This window comes from Ylistrum balloti, unplaced genomic scaffold, assembly GCF_031769215.1.
Source record: "Ylistrum balloti isolate Yb309-2 unplaced genomic scaffold, AGI_CSIRO_Ybal_v1 Utg370124, whole genome shotgun sequence".
Classification (NCBI taxonomy): Eukaryota; Metazoa; Mollusca; class Bivalvia; order Pectinida; family Pectinidae; genus Ylistrum; species Ylistrum balloti.
In genome coordinates, this window is record NW_026782139.1 from 639,941 (window position 1) to 656,931 (window position 16,991).

The 16,991-nt window shown below is 35.2% G+C and overlaps 1 protein-coding gene across 1 annotated transcript in view; it reads left to right on the forward strand.

Annotated features, from left to right (window-relative positions):
- The window catches only part of LOC132550432 (dynein axonemal heavy chain 5-like), a 73,762-nt gene that overhangs the window by 49,378 nt on the left and 7,393 nt on the right, over positions 1-16,991 (forward strand). Inside the window, exons 53-70 of the mRNA XM_060214500.1 lie at positions 3,488-3,624; positions 3,998-4,152; positions 6,084-6,237; positions 6,647-7,000; positions 7,197-7,353; positions 7,757-7,962; positions 8,298-8,400; positions 8,517-8,704; positions 9,155-9,322; positions 10,356-10,493; positions 10,967-11,224; positions 13,251-13,433; positions 13,682-13,925; positions 14,517-14,822; positions 14,943-15,082; positions 15,481-15,648; positions 15,964-16,239; positions 16,565-16,729. Of these exons, the coding sequence (XP_060070483.1) occupies positions 3,488-3,624; positions 3,998-4,152; positions 6,084-6,237; positions 6,647-7,000; positions 7,197-7,353; positions 7,757-7,962; positions 8,298-8,400; positions 8,517-8,704; positions 9,155-9,322; positions 10,356-10,493; positions 10,967-11,224; positions 13,251-13,433; positions 13,682-13,925; positions 14,517-14,822; positions 14,943-15,082; positions 15,481-15,648; positions 15,964-16,239; positions 16,565-16,729 (3,500 nt within the window). The remainder of the gene's footprint in view (positions 1-3,487; positions 3,625-3,997; positions 4,153-6,083; positions 6,238-6,646; positions 7,001-7,196; positions 7,354-7,756; positions 7,963-8,297; positions 8,401-8,516; positions 8,705-9,154; positions 9,323-10,355; positions 10,494-10,966; positions 11,225-13,250; positions 13,434-13,681; positions 13,926-14,516; positions 14,823-14,942; positions 15,083-15,480; positions 15,649-15,963; positions 16,240-16,564; positions 16,730-16,991) is intronic.

The window sequence follows — 16,991 nt, forward strand, 5'->3', positions numbered from 1 at the left end:
CATTGTAATTATAGATGCCATAAACATATACCCTTATATTTCATCCTTAATGGACCATTATTATGTAAACATTTAATCTTTCTATCACTTATTTCATTGCTGAGACGCTTATCACTTGCTATATCTCAATTTTGCTTCCTCTATTATTCTTCTGATTACTACGACAATTTTGTGATTGATCGGCTAAAGCTGGTGCCAAATCAGCAAAGTCATCGAAGTCAAAAGAACGTGGTAAAGTCTGCTCATGATGTACTCATATGCCATAGGGAAAGACGTCTCTTTAAATCTTCCCAGCCTCTACACACTATCCTGGCCTGCTCTCCTGAAAATAAAAAATGTTTTCAAAAAGTCTTTGTTTGACATATCTCAGCAAATTGATTTTCAAATAGGAATCTTTCACTTTTGAAATGGTTTTAAGTTTAATTAACCAGAAACGAAATTAAAAAGATGAATTTTTCAAAGAGAAAATTTGTAAATTCAGCTTCTAATATGATCAGATGAATTTCAAAAATGTCTGGTTGTAAAAAGTACTTAATTTCAACTGAGAATGGGATGTTTGGCTTCATACAAGTTGGTATCAAGTTGACAAAAATTGATTAAATGGTTTTTTTTTACAATTAGAAAACATGTTAGCAAAGGAGAGATTTGCTTTTTCTTTAAAAAATGAATGTTGTTGAAAAGAATATTTATAACTTTCAAGGAAAAAGAAAAAGAGAAAAAATATCAAACAATGAAAGTTGATCATGTGCTTTATAAAACACCAAAGTAATTTATTTCTCTTTGGAATTACTGAATTTTTCTTGTCTTTCTTCTCAGCCTTTCATACTGTGCCATTGTTCAGTGATCATAATGTACATTTTGTGAAGGATAGCCTATTGTTCTTTGAACTTTGACCTCTATGCCTATTGTTCTTTATGCTTTGACCTCTATGCCTAATAATTTTGTATCTTTCCTATGACATATGAGAACTACCCATTGTAAACATGTCATTCATTTTAAAATGCAAACATCACCTTATGTTGTAACAGAAGAGAACTCACAGAAAATGTCCTGTAACTTGTGCCACTTGCCTGATTCTTGTCAAAGTAAATATCATGTGACCCACACTTGTATTGGTTTCTATAAATGGAAACCATGTGATTGACACATGATCGCTGTTGGATGATCACAAATTTGAAAAAAAAAACTTCACATTGTTGTAAACAAGTTGTTAGGTTTGATAGAATGCTTTGATTACATTTTATGGGAGATGTTACATTATTGATAAACGCCTCACAACAATATGTGTGGCCGTCTTGCTTCCCAGATCTGTTGGAGGAGCCACACGCAAACAAATGTACACTGTCTATTAATAGGATATAACACAGCAGGAGCTTTGATGCAGATGGTGTCCTATGTTCCTGTTTTGTGTTAAGATTTCTTTTATTCATAGCAAAAAAATCCAGAATTAGATATAAATATTTAGTTTGTTTCTATAACACATTTATTGTGTTTACATGTGTAATGGATTTTGATTTTTTTTCTTCGTAAGTTGTGTGAATGAATCAAGCAAAGAACGTGTATGTGCATGATTCTGTGATTTTCAAGGCCAATCAGAAACGTTGTAAAGCATTTCATGACCTGTATTTTAGAAATGAAAAGCATCCATATGAAGTTACAAAATTAATTTGAAATGAAAGCGTCAAACAAACAATGCTTTGTTCGGTGGTGTTGTTTATTCATTTTATGTTTTATTATTACACATGTATACAGTATACATGGTAATGTAATTTATTAATGCCTTTCAATAGATTATAGCAAGAAATTATTATCCCTTGACTTAAACTGATAGAAAAATTAGATAAATGAAAAAAATGATATAAAAAAAGTAAAAAGCTGTTTAAAGTGTACATATACATCAGAATATATCAATTTGCTTGTTTTTATATACAAACTATATAGAAAGATATATGTAAAAATTGAGTTTCAAATGAATTGGAATAGCTTTTGATTTTTGGCATTAACTGAAAGTACAGGTTGTGACCTGAGTGTTTGACCTTGACCTTTGCTGTATGCACATTTGGTTGTGTGTTTGATGGTGTGCACTTGGTAGTAACAAACCACTAGAGATAAAAATTATAAGTTATATTCAAATTATTAATTGAAGTAATTAAATATACAACTTAAACAAAAAATTGGAAATCAGTCATGAACATTTATTTGCATACTTTATCTTTATCAGTCATCATGATTAGTTGCAAAAAATATCCAACATAGTTTTGTCAAAATGTAATCATTTGATAATTTTTCAGTTATTCATCTGCTCCTGTTAGATGAAGTTAATTGATTTGCTTATTAACAATAATTTTACCTTGATGAAGTATTGTCTAGAAATGTAACAAATAAACGACAATGAGTAGACATGATTCATTGATATGATTGTTCAATATGAAAGAAGAGTAACTATGTATTTTATTACAATTATTCTTCCTGAATCAAAAGGTAAATGACTAATTAACGTGTGATTATGTCACTAATTGATCTAACAAGTGCAGTGACTGCCTATTAAAACACAAAAAGTCTTGCTGAACCAAATTGTTTACTGGGAAAAGTTTCTGAATGAAATGTGTTGACATCAAATTTATAACAGACCATTCAGATTTGGAAAAGGCAAAAATTGTGAATTTGGACCACATTACTTAGTTGGTGGCTATGTGAAAGAAAGGCAATGAGCTAATTATACTTGTAGGACAGTGATGTTAGCAAACTTTTTTAGACTTTAAGTTAAAACTGACAATCTTCTTTCCCATAAAAGAGATAGAGTAACATATCATGGTAGGTGCACTTATTAGATCAAATGTTGGATTACCTTTAATCATTTAAAGATTTTTTCTTAATATGGGGAATTTCAGTTAGCATTAAGAATAATGCATTATCCTCCAAAATGTGACTTCCTACAACATTTATGGCAAAATACCAAGTATGGGTATACATGTGTGCCTCAGTTGTACCATGTGTGGTACAACTACCACCATGTGTGACTCTGTGTGTCTCATATGTCCATGTGCTGTACATATGCCTACATTAAAAGTACACAAGATTTTTTAGCAAGGATGAGAAAGTAAGATTTTTTGTCTGCATGTTGAAATCAAGGCATGTAACACATGTGTCACTCACTAGACACATGGAAAGGAGCCACACATGTGTCTCGTACATGGTAGTTTGTCTTATGTTTATGGTTCTTTGCATAAGTTCATATCCTGATGTTTATGCTTGTACATAAGATGTAACCATATCCTTTTCTGATTCTCTGTACATCATCAGTTATCTATAGCAATATATATTTCCATAATGTAAAAATTCTGAACATCATGAGGTCCTCATTGGTTTTATTAATCACTGGTTTAATGTAGTTAGATATAATTTCTTTTCTGTCTTTTCCATAATCTTGACTTTTGACCTCAAACTTGATAGCATGGCCTTGAACTTTCTCTGGGTGTTGTTGTAGGTGATGAGCCAGAGGATGCAGATATGGAGGCACCGAAGATCTATGAGCCTATCCCCAGTCTACAGATACTACAGGAACGTCTGCTCGGCTACATGGAACAGTACAATGAGACCATCAGAGGAACCAAAATGGATATGGTCTTCTTCAAGGTACTTATCAGGTGTTGCTCAAAATCCTCTTGACCTTTGACCTGATGACCTGTGATCTATGACCTATGATATTTCATGAGTACTTGTGATCTATGACCTTTGACCAATAGTCTTCTATGATGACCTGTGATCTATGACCTATGATATTTCATGAGTACTTGTGATCTATGACCTTTGACCAATAATCTTCTATGATGACCTGTGATCTATGACCTATTATTTATGACCATTGATCTATGTGATCTATCATGATGACTTATAAATCTATGATCTTTGACCTATGGTCTGTCATGATTAATTGTGATTTTTGACCTTTGAGTTATATCCTATAATCTACATGGTATTTATCTGTGTTTTATAGGATGCCATGACAAATCTGGTGAAGATATCGCGTGTGATCCGTACTCCAAGGGGACACTCCCTATTGGTGGGTGTAGGTGGGTCTGGTAAGCAGAGCTTGACCAAACTGGCCTCCTACATTGCTGGCTACAAAACATTCCAAATTACCCTTACAAGGTTAGTGTAATAACATAAATGAGGTGTATGGCAGGGTGTGGTCAATTACCCTCATAGCACCCTCAACAAAATTGGGGTGTTGGTAGGGGGTAAGTTGATAATCATCATACTATCACTATAGATAAAGGGTTTCACAGCACAGCAGAAAAAAAATCAACATGTCTTTGATATTTAATGTCTTGTAATGAGGTAAGCATTACTTGATTATAATTTAAACACATTATTCAACAATGAAAAACTAAATGGTCTGGTTGCAAATTGTAAATTACAAATTTTTGAAATACAAGTTGATATCATGAATAATAATTTAGGTTTTATTTTTTTCAATCATTAATTTAGGGTTCAGTAAGATGTACTAAGATAAATATTGTGTATAAACTTGAATTAAACTGTTTGCTGCCTGCAGGAAGTAAGTACATGGCCTTGATTAGGTGTTGTTTTGGCTGAGTTGATCACAATTGGAGATTCAAAAAAGCTTAAAGTATTATCACAAAATCTTAAATCTGAGTCTGAGTAATAGATATTACAAACACATTTTCATGTGAACTGAAAACTACTACTCAAAATGTGTTCAGAAAATTTAATTTTCTGTTTTGGATTTCATTAGAGAAGTTCAGAATCCAGCAGAAATAGCATATCTATAACGGTGTTTGTGGTATCATTTACTTTTCTCAGAGCAACTTAGAAATAAATGTTCTGCATTGAAGTTTTGATTGTTCTGCATTGAAGTTTTGATTGTAACGCCAAAATTGGAAATGAAAGCCAAATATTAAATCTGCACTGTCAATATTCACACATAGTTTGTAGTAACATATACTGAAATTTTGCGCAGTGACTATCAGTATAAACAGATTATTTGAAGATGGTAGAGTTATCTCCCCATGATATGACTTTGAGGTAAACTTTTATATCACCTGATTATAATTTAAAAGATCATGAATGTGTCTATAATTTATATCACTGTTAAGCAGAGCAGTGTCACTGGTAAAGCATGCCTGGATTTTACATCATCAGTAACACAAATCACACATACCCAGTACAGTGTTTGTAGCCTGTGTCACATGCTCAATTGTAAGTCATTCACTGTATCTTCACAAGAATTGTTGCTTACCATACAAAGACATACTTTAATTTGTACTTCATGAAAAGTTACTTTCTGTGTTTAAAACATAGTGTAATTTCCTGAAGATTGCTGATTTCACTATGGAGGCCGTGTCACATTGAAATGTTGTTTCACTGTTATTTGAACGCTTTATATGGGTTTATGATTTACAATACACTCAATCATCATGTTTATCTATTGACACCAGACTCTTCAAATTTCTGTAAACTGAAGAAATTGATGTTTTAACAAACGTGCATGATAAAATAATGAAATGGAGATTTCATTAAAATATCATGAAGTTGGTTATTTAAAAGTTTTTAAAAGTAATTTTCTTTATTTTAGAGGGCAGTAAAAATATAAACACATAATGAAACAAATGTTTACCATTTCTACATGTATTTATGAATATATTTCAAAACAAAATATTTTCCATTTAGACAAATTCTGTATCAATAACAAATGGTCTAGAATCATGATATTTAGCTGGAAAATTTCTGGTATGAAGCCCTACAAAGTTTGCGAGATTGAATGACCTTGACCCACATTCAAGTTTACAAGGGTCAGATTTGTTCTAACCTTGAGATGTCTTCCCCATGCCTTTTTTGGTTGGTGATTAGGGTTGTAAAGTCCACAGTCGTCCTTCTTGTGTTGTAACTAGATCATGATGACCACTTCAGCAAGTTCATATTTTGGTTTTACTTGTGTCTTTGATTCTGGTGAAGTGAGTATAACATTTCATTTTTATAAAACCTATGACTTGGTACTGAGATTTGAAAATGTAGTTTTCACCGTTATTTATACTTACCATGATATTGTATACAAATAGATCCTACAACGTCGGCAATCTCATGGACGACTTGAAGTTCCTGTATCGCACGGCTGGACAACAGGGCAGTGGTATCACTTTCATCTTCACAGACAATGAAATCAAGGATGAAGGCTTCCTCGAGTACATGAACAACATTCTGTCTTCAGGAGAGGTAACTTTTCTGTTATCACTATACTCTTATATGTAAATCGTGGTTTCCTTGCAGAACCACCCTACTATTTGTTGTATCTGTGTTCTCCATCACTGATATGTGGACTACAATATTCATGCAATTAAAAATTCTAGTTGCTTTTAGTTGATTACAATGAGTTTCACTTTATTTTGGAATTTTCAGGAAAAATTAAGGAAATTTAGCTAATTTAGGTATTGGATAAAAAACTTCCCAGTTTTAAATTAGAAATTTTGGAAATAATGTCTGTAACATATTTCATGTAGTTATTGGATTACCTGTATACTGGGTATATTATCTGGGTATTCCCTTAGAAAGTTATCTCATCTTTATCCCGTCTTTCAATCTACTATTCCCTACGACTAAACAGTAAAGTTTTTCCACTTTCCAGGTATCAGGTCTGTTTGCTCGAGATGAAATGGATGAAATATTGCAAGAACTGATTGCTGTTATGAAGAAAGAATTTCCTCGCAGGGTTCCGACCAACGAGAACCTCTATGACTATTACTTGTCCAGATGCCGACAAAACCTTCATGTGGCTCTCTGCTTTTCACCTGTTGGAGAAAAGTTCCGCAGCAGGTCCCTGAAATTCCCCGGTTTGATTTCTGGTTGTACCATGAATTGGTTCCAAAGGTGGCCTAAGGATGCCTTGATTGCGGTATCCAATCATTTCCTGGCTGAATTTGATATTTCCTGCACGGCTGCAGTAAAACAGGCTGTGGTCAGCACAATGGGAATTTTCCAGGTACAAAATGTTTATGTGAAATTGTGTTTTTTTGGTTGAATTCTGATGTTGAATGACTTTCAGCTTTTTTAACATACACCTTGGTTTAAATGTACTTTATTGCCTATTTTATTGTTGATTCTTTCTGTCTCCAAATATATGTTTAGATGTTATTTTAAGAATCATTGAATTAATTTTGAATTATAATGTGTTTCAGGACAACGTTGCAGAGACTTGTATAGACTATTTCCAAAGGTACAGGCGTCAGGCATATGTCACCCCCAAATCCTACCTCTCTTTCATTGCTGGCTACAAGACCATCTATGCTGAGAAGCGAGGAGGCATTCAGTTGCTTGCAGATAGGATGAACACAGGTACAGTATCCACTCTCGTATATACTGTAAATCTGTTTAAACTAGACAATTAGGTGGTACTGGGTAAGTCGCTGGTCCCTGTATTTTCAATATGATTTATTCTGTAAAAGAGTTTTTTTTAAAGAAATGAATTTTCTTTGCCTGACATAAAGACACTTTTGCTGACTGCAGACCTAAATGAGCTGACCTTTCCCTGTAAATTTAATGTGAGAGAGAATGGAAAATGCATTACTGTCAAATAACCTGACAGGAATTGAACTCCGGCCTGCCGCTGATATGATAGCCCATGTCTCTTCTGAGCATGCACTGTCAGCTGAGTTACTAAGACAATATTTAACACTATGTACATGTCATACCAACCCATTTCTTCACCAATATCATCATGTTTCCATTTTCTGTCTAGGTCTGGCCAAACTTGTTGAAGCCACAGAGTCTGTCCATGAACTGTCCAAGGAGTTGGCAGTTAAGGAGAAAGAGCTTGCTGTTGCCTCGAAAAAGGCAGACAAAGTGCTGGCAGAGGTGACAGTGTCTGCTACTGCAGCCGAGAAAGTGAAGGCACAAGTACAGACAGTCAAAGACAAAGCACAGCATATTGTGGACACTATTTCAGTAAGTGATAGGTTTGCTTTTTATCAGGTACATTGAACTGTGTATTTTAGTATAAAAATATGAAATCAAATCCTTACCTTTACTTTTAAAATCTTTTTCTGACATAAAGAATTTTAAAGACAAGAAATTTAATGTGAATTCTTCATTCACTATATTGATCCTGTTTCAAAGCAAAGTCTTTTGATTAACTCATTTTACTCACACTGTGCTGATTTAAATAATTCATTTTGAATTCGTTGCAATTTTAGCTTCAATTTTAATCAACCAGCTAGTTTCATGTAAAATGTATGGAAGAATATTAAACTTCATTAATCTAAGTAAAATGGTCTGTGTAGGTTGACAAGGCAGCAGCTGAGAAGAAATTGGAAGCTGCTCGCCCAGCCCTGGAGGAGGCTGAGTCAGCCCTTCAGTCCATCAAGCCAGCTCACATTGCTACAGGTAAGAATCATCTATGAAGAAAGATATAACTGATCTTGAGATCCTCTATATTTCAAGAAAAGGAATTCATATGTTATTGTACTATATTCCTGAGGAGGTTCTTTTTCATATTTCAGTGAGAAAACTTGCCAAACCACCCCACTTGATCATGCGTATCATGGACTCTGTGCTACTGCTCTTCCAGAGGAAAATAGACACTGTGACGCCCGACCCAGAGAGACCTTGCCCCAAACCCTCTTGGGGAGAGGCTTTAAAACTTATGGGAGGTGGAAAGTTTTTAGATGGGCTGCTTAACTTCCCTAAGGTATGTTCAATGGTCGTAAAAAGTTATTTCGAGAGTAAGTCACTGAAAACCTTAAATTTGAGGGATTCTTATCAATATCTAACTATGCTGTCAAAATAAAATCTTCCAAAAAATCATTAACAATATTCTTGGTTGTTTAGAACTGTTGCTAACAATTTGTTTAATTTCCAAAGATTTTTCCAAATATCACCAGAAAGTTGTTCTTTGTGGTATTCTCATGTAATGAGTCTTATTTGGCAGCAAATGATTTTCTCTATTTCTCAGAAAAGTATGTAGATAATTCTTTTTATTAAATTGTTTTACTGAACTTTGGCAATAAATCTTCTAAATACCAATATATGTACCATGAGTGATATTAATGTTAGACTATAATACAGTGTGAAACTCTCTGAGCAGCCACACAATAATGTCTGCAGAAACCACCTTTAAATTGTCAATATTGACTTTTAGGACACCATCACAGAGGAAACTGTGGAACTGTTGAAGCCATACTTAGAAATGGAAGATTATAATATGGAAAATGCCAAGAAAGTGTGTTCCGATGTTGCTGGACTTGCAAACTGGACACAAGCTATGTCCTTCTTCTTTGGCATCAACAAGGAGGTTTTGCCCCTCAAGGTAAGTGGTTCAATGTCAAATTTAGGAGGTTTTGTTAGTCAAGGTCAGTGGTTCAGGGTCAAATTCAGAAGGTTTTTCCCCTCGGAATCAGTAGTTCAGGGTCAAACTCACTAGTTTTTACCTTTCAAGGTAAGTTTTTCGAGGTCAAATTCAGGAGGTTTTGCCCTTCACAGTCTGTTGTTCAGGTTCAAATTAAGGAGGTTTTGCCCTTCACAGTCTGTTGTTCAGGTTCAAATTCAGAGGGTTCTGTTCTGGAAATCATTGATTCAAGGTCAGATTCATTAATTCTAGTTTGTTGTTTCAAACTTGGTGTCATTATTTCAATGCTGACATATCACAGAATCACAGAAAAACAGTAAATTTATATTCTAAGATTCAGTAAGAGGATGAGGATAGTATCAGTGTGTTTGATAGCAAGCAAGTCCGGGAGGATGGACAAGACAAATATTCTTGGACTCAGAGAAGAGAATGGGGTTATTGATTAAGCAAATATTAATTTGTTGCAATTAATTCCAATTATTGTCATAGTGATATTTAAATCAATTAGTTTTCCACTTGTTTGAGACTTTCCACCTATCTAAAAACTACTTCTAACAAAGGTGTTAAGATGTGTAATAAGATATAGGTGTCTTGATACATAAAGCATTATTTTGGGGAGATTGATAGAATCATTCAGGAGGTGAGATAGGTAGATCCCAACACGAATGGAAAGATGATTTAGTTAGCAAACAGAAGGCTTGCCAGGTATTTGCAACTTAAACATCTTTTCTTACTGGCTTTGGCTTTATAAGGTACTTGTTTCGGTTGTCCCAATGCTTCACACAGTCGACATGATTCAGTTGTTACTGTGATGTCAGTAAATCGTCCTGACAGGGGAATCCTTCTGTCTCAACCAAAGGGTGAGACAAGGGAATCTCACACCAATAAAAATATTGGATGTACGTGTTCAGGGTAAGAGAAAACCTGACCTAAGAGCACATCTTTTGAAAGAACTATCAGCTGCCAGTATTTTAATCTTTACTTGTGTACACAGGCTAATCTAGCAGTTCAGGAAGCAAGGCTGACAGTTGCCATGAATGACCTGAACGAGGCGCAGGCAACCTTGGATGAAAAGGAGAAGGAGCTTGCAGCCGTACGAGCCATGTACGATGCTGCCATGCTGGAAAAACAGGTAACATAATCTTGTATGTTACATTACCTGGTAGTGAATTTCTGTTTGCTGCAAATTTTCAAAAGGTATTCCAATATCTTCAAATGATTATTCTGCCTTTAATGAATGGGAAACTGCTCAGTTTGAATGTGTGTTTGTATTATTATGTCACTGTATATACTACAGTCAGGAATTTTATCTAACTCGGGGTTCCCTCTTCTCTAATGCTTGTCACTCCAATTTCTCATTTCATCCAAATTGGACAAAATATGTATATGTCTCTTTTGATAAAAATAATTATCCAGGATATTGCTTGTATTTGATAAAATATGAAAAGAATGTCTTTGAAACTTTGCGTAATGCATTCATATTAAGTGATGTTTTACCTACCCTTTCTTGTTTTTGATAAGGATATGTCTAAAAAATTTGATAAAGTTTCTTTTTGAGATAAATTGAATATGTGAAAGACATATATAATGACTTTATTTCTTCAGACCCTTTTGGATGATGCAGAAGCTTGCCGGAGAAAAATGACCAATGCTACAGCTTTGATTGAAGGCCTTGCAGGTGAGAGGATCCGCTGGACGGAAGCGAGCAAGGGTTTTGCGTCACAAATTCATCGATTGGTTGGTGACGTCCTGCTCTGCACGGGCTTCTTATCCTACACAGGACCCTTTAATCAAGAGTTCCGAACTCTCATCATCCGCAACTGGAAGAAGGAAATGATTGCAGGAAAGATTCCTTTCAGTGAGGTACAATTCGGTTTTACTAGTAATTGGAGTTTAAAACTATCAATAGATGAGATACACATTGAGTAGACATAGTTAGTGTACTTAGGTGAAGATTTTCTGTTTTTACAGAAACTAGTAAGGGATTCATCATTCCATCATATATAACACTGATAGGAACATTTATGTATACCATTTAGTTCATTGTGCATATCTTTACCATACATTGGAATTGCAGCAGTGTAAGGCTTTACAAGATAGTAGTGTATTACCAGCTCATGAATTGCCAGCTGCAGTAGAGTAAACAAATTGAGATTGCCTCTCCTTGTCAAAAGCTGAATATTGAAATTGATAAATACAAACATTGCCTCTCCTTATCAAAAGCTGAATATTGAATACAAACATTGAAGTGCTTTTGGTCAGTACTTCTGGACATTATGAATGCTATCACCTGCATTGATAAAGACAAATGATTGTGAGTTTGCCTTTATCCAGTCCGGTTTCATACTGCCAATGAATACCAACTGAATACAGTTCAATGCTGAAATTTCGTAATAGGATCTAATTATACTAACAAACATGCATGTAGTTTCAGCAGACTTTAAATTTGAATATATTGCTCTGTTGTCATGGAAACCATCAATTTTGTTTCATTGCATCTACTATAGGACTTAAACATCATCAGCATGCTGGTGGACAATGCTACCATCAGTGAATGGAGTCTCCAAGGACTTCCCAACGATGAACTCTCCATACAGAACGGTCTTATTGTCACCAAAGCTAGCCGTTTCCCACTATTGATTGACCCTCAAGGTCAGGGGAAATTCTGGATCAAAAAGAGGGAAGGAGGAAATGAACTTCAGGTGAGAATGAAGTATCAGAGTGATTAAATGATGTTTTGATTCATTGTTATGACACGCCCCCTACTTAACGTCATTACCTCTATAGACTTCGTTTCTTCAGAGATGTTGATAAAAGCTGATACAGAGTTATGATAGGTTTTTGCTTCGAGCTTCTGTGGTCGCATGCTTATTGTATTATTTACAGAAAATCTTAATGTTATTAACATCAGGAAAATTCATGCAATGCAGAATTTTTCGAGATTTTTTTAAGATCGTTGGAAAATCTATTGAAATTTGTAAAACAATAAAAGCATTGAAACATAAACCAGAATCCAGTCTTGATAGTGGTGATATGCTTTGTTTTAGATCACGGCACTGAATCATAAGTACTTTAGGACCCACCTTGAAGACAGTCTGTCTTTAGGACGTCCACTCCTGATTGAGGACGTCGGAGAGGATCTTGACCCTGCATTGGACAATGTCCTTGAGAAAAATTTCATCAAATCTGGATCAACATTCAAAGTAAGTCAGATTAAACAATTGAAAATCAATTTTATTATTCAAATCTCTCTTTTGATACTTCCATCTATCCTTAAACATTTCTTGTTATTACTATTTCTGGAGAAACATTGGATGGATAATTCTCAAAGTTCATTTGTATGTTATGGGTCCTCTTGGTTAGTAGTTGTACATACTGCGTTTTCATCAAAAAACAACATGGCCAACTGGTGGTCATCTTGAATTTCAACAATTATGATTTATTATTTCTTGGGAAATAGTGGATGAATCTTTCTCAGATTTCATATGTAGGTTTGGTTTGGTTCCAAGTTGTGACCTTTTGATTTTGGAACTGATCACAAAAACAAAATTTGCTGACAGGTTACCATCTTGCATTCATTGATCACGATGGTGATCCCAATGGTGAATGCCAAGATTCTTATGGGAATACTTGCACATGATGATATGACTCCTGGTAATTTTGTGAGGCTTGTCCCAGGATGTTTTGTGAATTGCTTTACTACAAGTTTGACTCCTACATTGGTAACAGTTACAGAAAATTAACACACCAAAATAAGACATTCTTCATCTTGTTCCATAAATCTCATTTAAACAGGAAACTCTTGTAAATTTCTCAATACTGGGTTACTCCAGCTGAAAAAAGCAACTTATCTGGTTGTAACTTGTAATTGGTGAATGTGTGATTGTAGGTGAAAGTGGGAGACAAAGAAGTAGATGTGATGAAGGGTTTCACCATGTACATCACCACCAAGCTGGCTAACCCAACTTATACCCCAGAAGTGTCAGCCCGAACCTCTATTGTGGACTTCACTGTCACCATGAAGGGTCTAGAGGACCAACTGTTGGGAATTGTCATCCTTACAGAGAAACAGGTATGCAGAGGAGGATTTCAAATACAGACAGACCTAATTGTTTTCCCTTTCTGATGATAATGAGTTTTAAGATTTTCAAGATCTTATCAATATTAGCATTTTCATCCTGTTTTTTTTTTACCCGAAATCTAACATTTAAGTGTTTGCATAAGCAAACAGGGTCTTAGTATTTTATGCTCTGCAGGTGTCTATTCATTCATAAACTGCTTTTCAACATGGATGTAACACAATTTTTGGTGCCTTTCAAGGAACTTGAATCGGAACGTACCAACCTGCTGGAGGAAGTGACAGCTAACAAACGTAAGATGCAGGAACTTGAGGACAACCTGTTGTACCGTTTAACATCAACTCAGGGCTCCCTTGTGGAAGATGAGTCCCTTATTGAGGTGCTCCGCATTACCAAGACCACCGCTGAGGAGGTCAGCGAGAAACTCAAGATTGCAGCGGAGACAGAGATCAAAATCAACTCTGCCAGAGAGGAGTTCCGCCCGGGTATAACATTATTTCATAAAGCTTACAAGGTGTTTTCAAGAATAACAATATCAGATACAAAGATTTCATCTACACAACCCTTCAAGTGATAAAAGAGGTTAAAATTATGATAGCATGAGGGAAAAGAAATGTATGAATGCTGTAATTGTACTTGATTTTTCTTGAATGGTAGTTATCTTTTCTCTTTGTACAATCGACCACATTTTGTCATTTCATTAATCAGTACTTCCATTTTTTCTGTCCAAGAACCCTTAACGCCTTTTTGTTTGTCTGTTGAATTCTGTGCCATCAATTTATTACATCATAATTTAAACAGCTCCCTTTTTTTCTTGTCTCAGGATTGAAACATCAGTTTAATCCAGCAAATATTCACAAACGATTTGTTTTTGCAATGTCCATGTATTTGAATAGTCATAATAATGCATTACTCAAGATATGTTGACTTCATCACACATTTAACAAGGATTGTAAAATTTGTGGAAATGTTATAAGCAACCATGGAGTCAAATCACAAAAAAAATTAAATCACTTCTAAAAATAGATCGGCTTACAGTATTCAAATCCTGTGTATCTCCATTTTGTGTGTTTTAGTGGCTTCACGAGGCAGCATCCTGTACTTCGTGATTGTGGAGATGAGCATGGTCAACACCATGTACCAGACATCTCTGAAACAGTTCCTGGAGATTTTTGACCTGTCAATGGCCAGATCTCAGAAGTCTCCAATCACTTCCAAGCGAATCAACAACATCATTGAATATTTGACATTTGAAGTGTTTGCATACACAGCTCGTGGTCTCTACGAGTCAGACAAATTCCTGTATACCATGTTGTTAACCGCCAAAGTAGAGCTGGCTGCAGGCAGGATTAGACCTGAAGAGTTCCAAGTATTCATCAAAGGTAAAGAGCAACTTTTTATCCCCCCTGCCTCTTATTGTACACCTCCTCAAATTAAGAAGACCATTGATTAAGGTTGAAGGGTCAAAGGCCAGTTTTTACCTTGTCTTATTTTGCTACCAGGTGGTGCTGCTTTGGATCTGAACGCAGTCGAACCTAAACCAAGGAAATGGATCATGGATATGACGTGGCTTAACTTGGTGGAACTCTCTAGGCTTCCGCAATTTTCACAGATTTGCGGACAGGTGTCGCGTAATGACAAGGTATGGATGACTCCATGGCAAGTCTTATCGTTGTTAGTACTGATCAACTTGTATAGATATACAGGGACTCATTTTGAAGACCTTGCAAGATAATTTAAAATGCCAAAAACATATGCTTGATTTTCAATGAATTATTTAAAATATGAAACAGTATGTGAAGTAGGAATATTAGATCTATAGAGAACTTATTATTAGGAATTTTTTTCCTTCTTATTTTAAGACATTGATGAGAGCTTCTGTATTATATACTGTAAAGTAGATATAATGTTGATTTGTTAAGTTATTTAAGAGAAAATGACTTTAAGAAAATCTTTTTAGAATAAGATGAAATACATCAAAAATATTTTGAAAATCTGAGAGATAGATTATATATAAAAATCTTGACTTGCTATGGTCAGGCATGGAAGAGCTGGTTTGATGAGGACGCGCCTGAGGAATGTACTATCCCTGACGGTTATAGTACCACACTGGATACATTCCGTAAGCTGCTCCTCATCCGAAGCTGGTGCCCAGACAGAACCATTCCGATGGCCCGTAAATACATAGCCGAGGCTATGGGTGTCAGGGTAAGTTTGTGGGAGTGTCTCTAATGTGTTTCCATGTCCACTTTTATTGTCTCTATTAGAGTTCTTTGCTGAGTTTACAAAAATGTTTTTTAACTACTTGTAAGTTCTTAAGTAACAAATTTCAAAGATTTTAATGTGTCACAAATAAAGGAGAGGTTGGTATTCTTTTGACTGATTTTGTGCATAACAGTTTACAGTTTGTGATCCTGACATACTTTTATCATTATGCAGTGTCCAATAAATTAAAACAGATAATATGCATTACTGGTTACAGACTATGGGATTCAAGTTGACTTTTGATTGTGTGTTTTACAGTTTGCAGAAGGTGTGATCTTGAACCTTGATAAGATGTGGGAAGAATCCCAGCCCAGGACACCAATGGTGTGCTTCCTGTCGATGGGATCCGATCCCACAGACAACATTCTGTTGGTGGGAAAGAAAAAGAATGTCAAGTGTAGTGCGATCTCCATGGGACAAGGACAAGACGTCCATGCGCGACGTCAGATGGCTATCTCCATGGCAGAGGGACAATGGGTCCTCCTCCAGAACTGCCATCTTGGTCTTGATTTCATGGACGAACTCCTTGACACTGTAAGTTGATGATGGAATGAAATGTCATAGAAAAGCAGATTCACTCTCAGGGGAAAGAGGTTTTTGTTGAAAAAGATAAAAAATGTAATTTGCTGCAGTTTTCCCTCAACTTCTATTTGCCTTTGCGGTTTTTAAATATTACAGACTGGAAATGATTCACATTCTAACAATGAATCTCAGACAAAATAAAGCTGTGTTTTTAAGGCTGATTTTGTTCCATAGTATAGAAATAATTCACTTTAGACTGAAAGCTGCTTTATACAAATCGTAAAAATAGATTGATTAGAAAGAATGTCAGTGTAATATATCTATATGATGGTTGTAGGTTCTAACTACGGAGACTGTCAATGAAGGATTCAGGCTCTGGCTCACAACTGAACCTCATCCTAAATTCCCCATCAACATGTTGCAATCTTCTATTAAATTCACCAATGAGCCCCCACAAGGAGTGAAGGCAGGTCTCAAAAGGACTTATGCACTCATATCACAGGTAAACAAAATTAGATCTTATATGAAGAATCTGTTCACTCCACAAGTGTTCAACAGATTGACTTGTAAATGAGATAGAAAAAGAAATAAAGTTTTATTTTAAAGTTAAATAACAAGAAGATAGTCATCACAGAATTCAAGATAATGGTTTTGACTGAATGCTTTCATGAACAAGAAAATAATTCCAATTATTTAGAAGTTAGCAAAGTTACAGAAGAAAATATAGAAATAAATATTATACTATGATAAGTAACTATGATTAC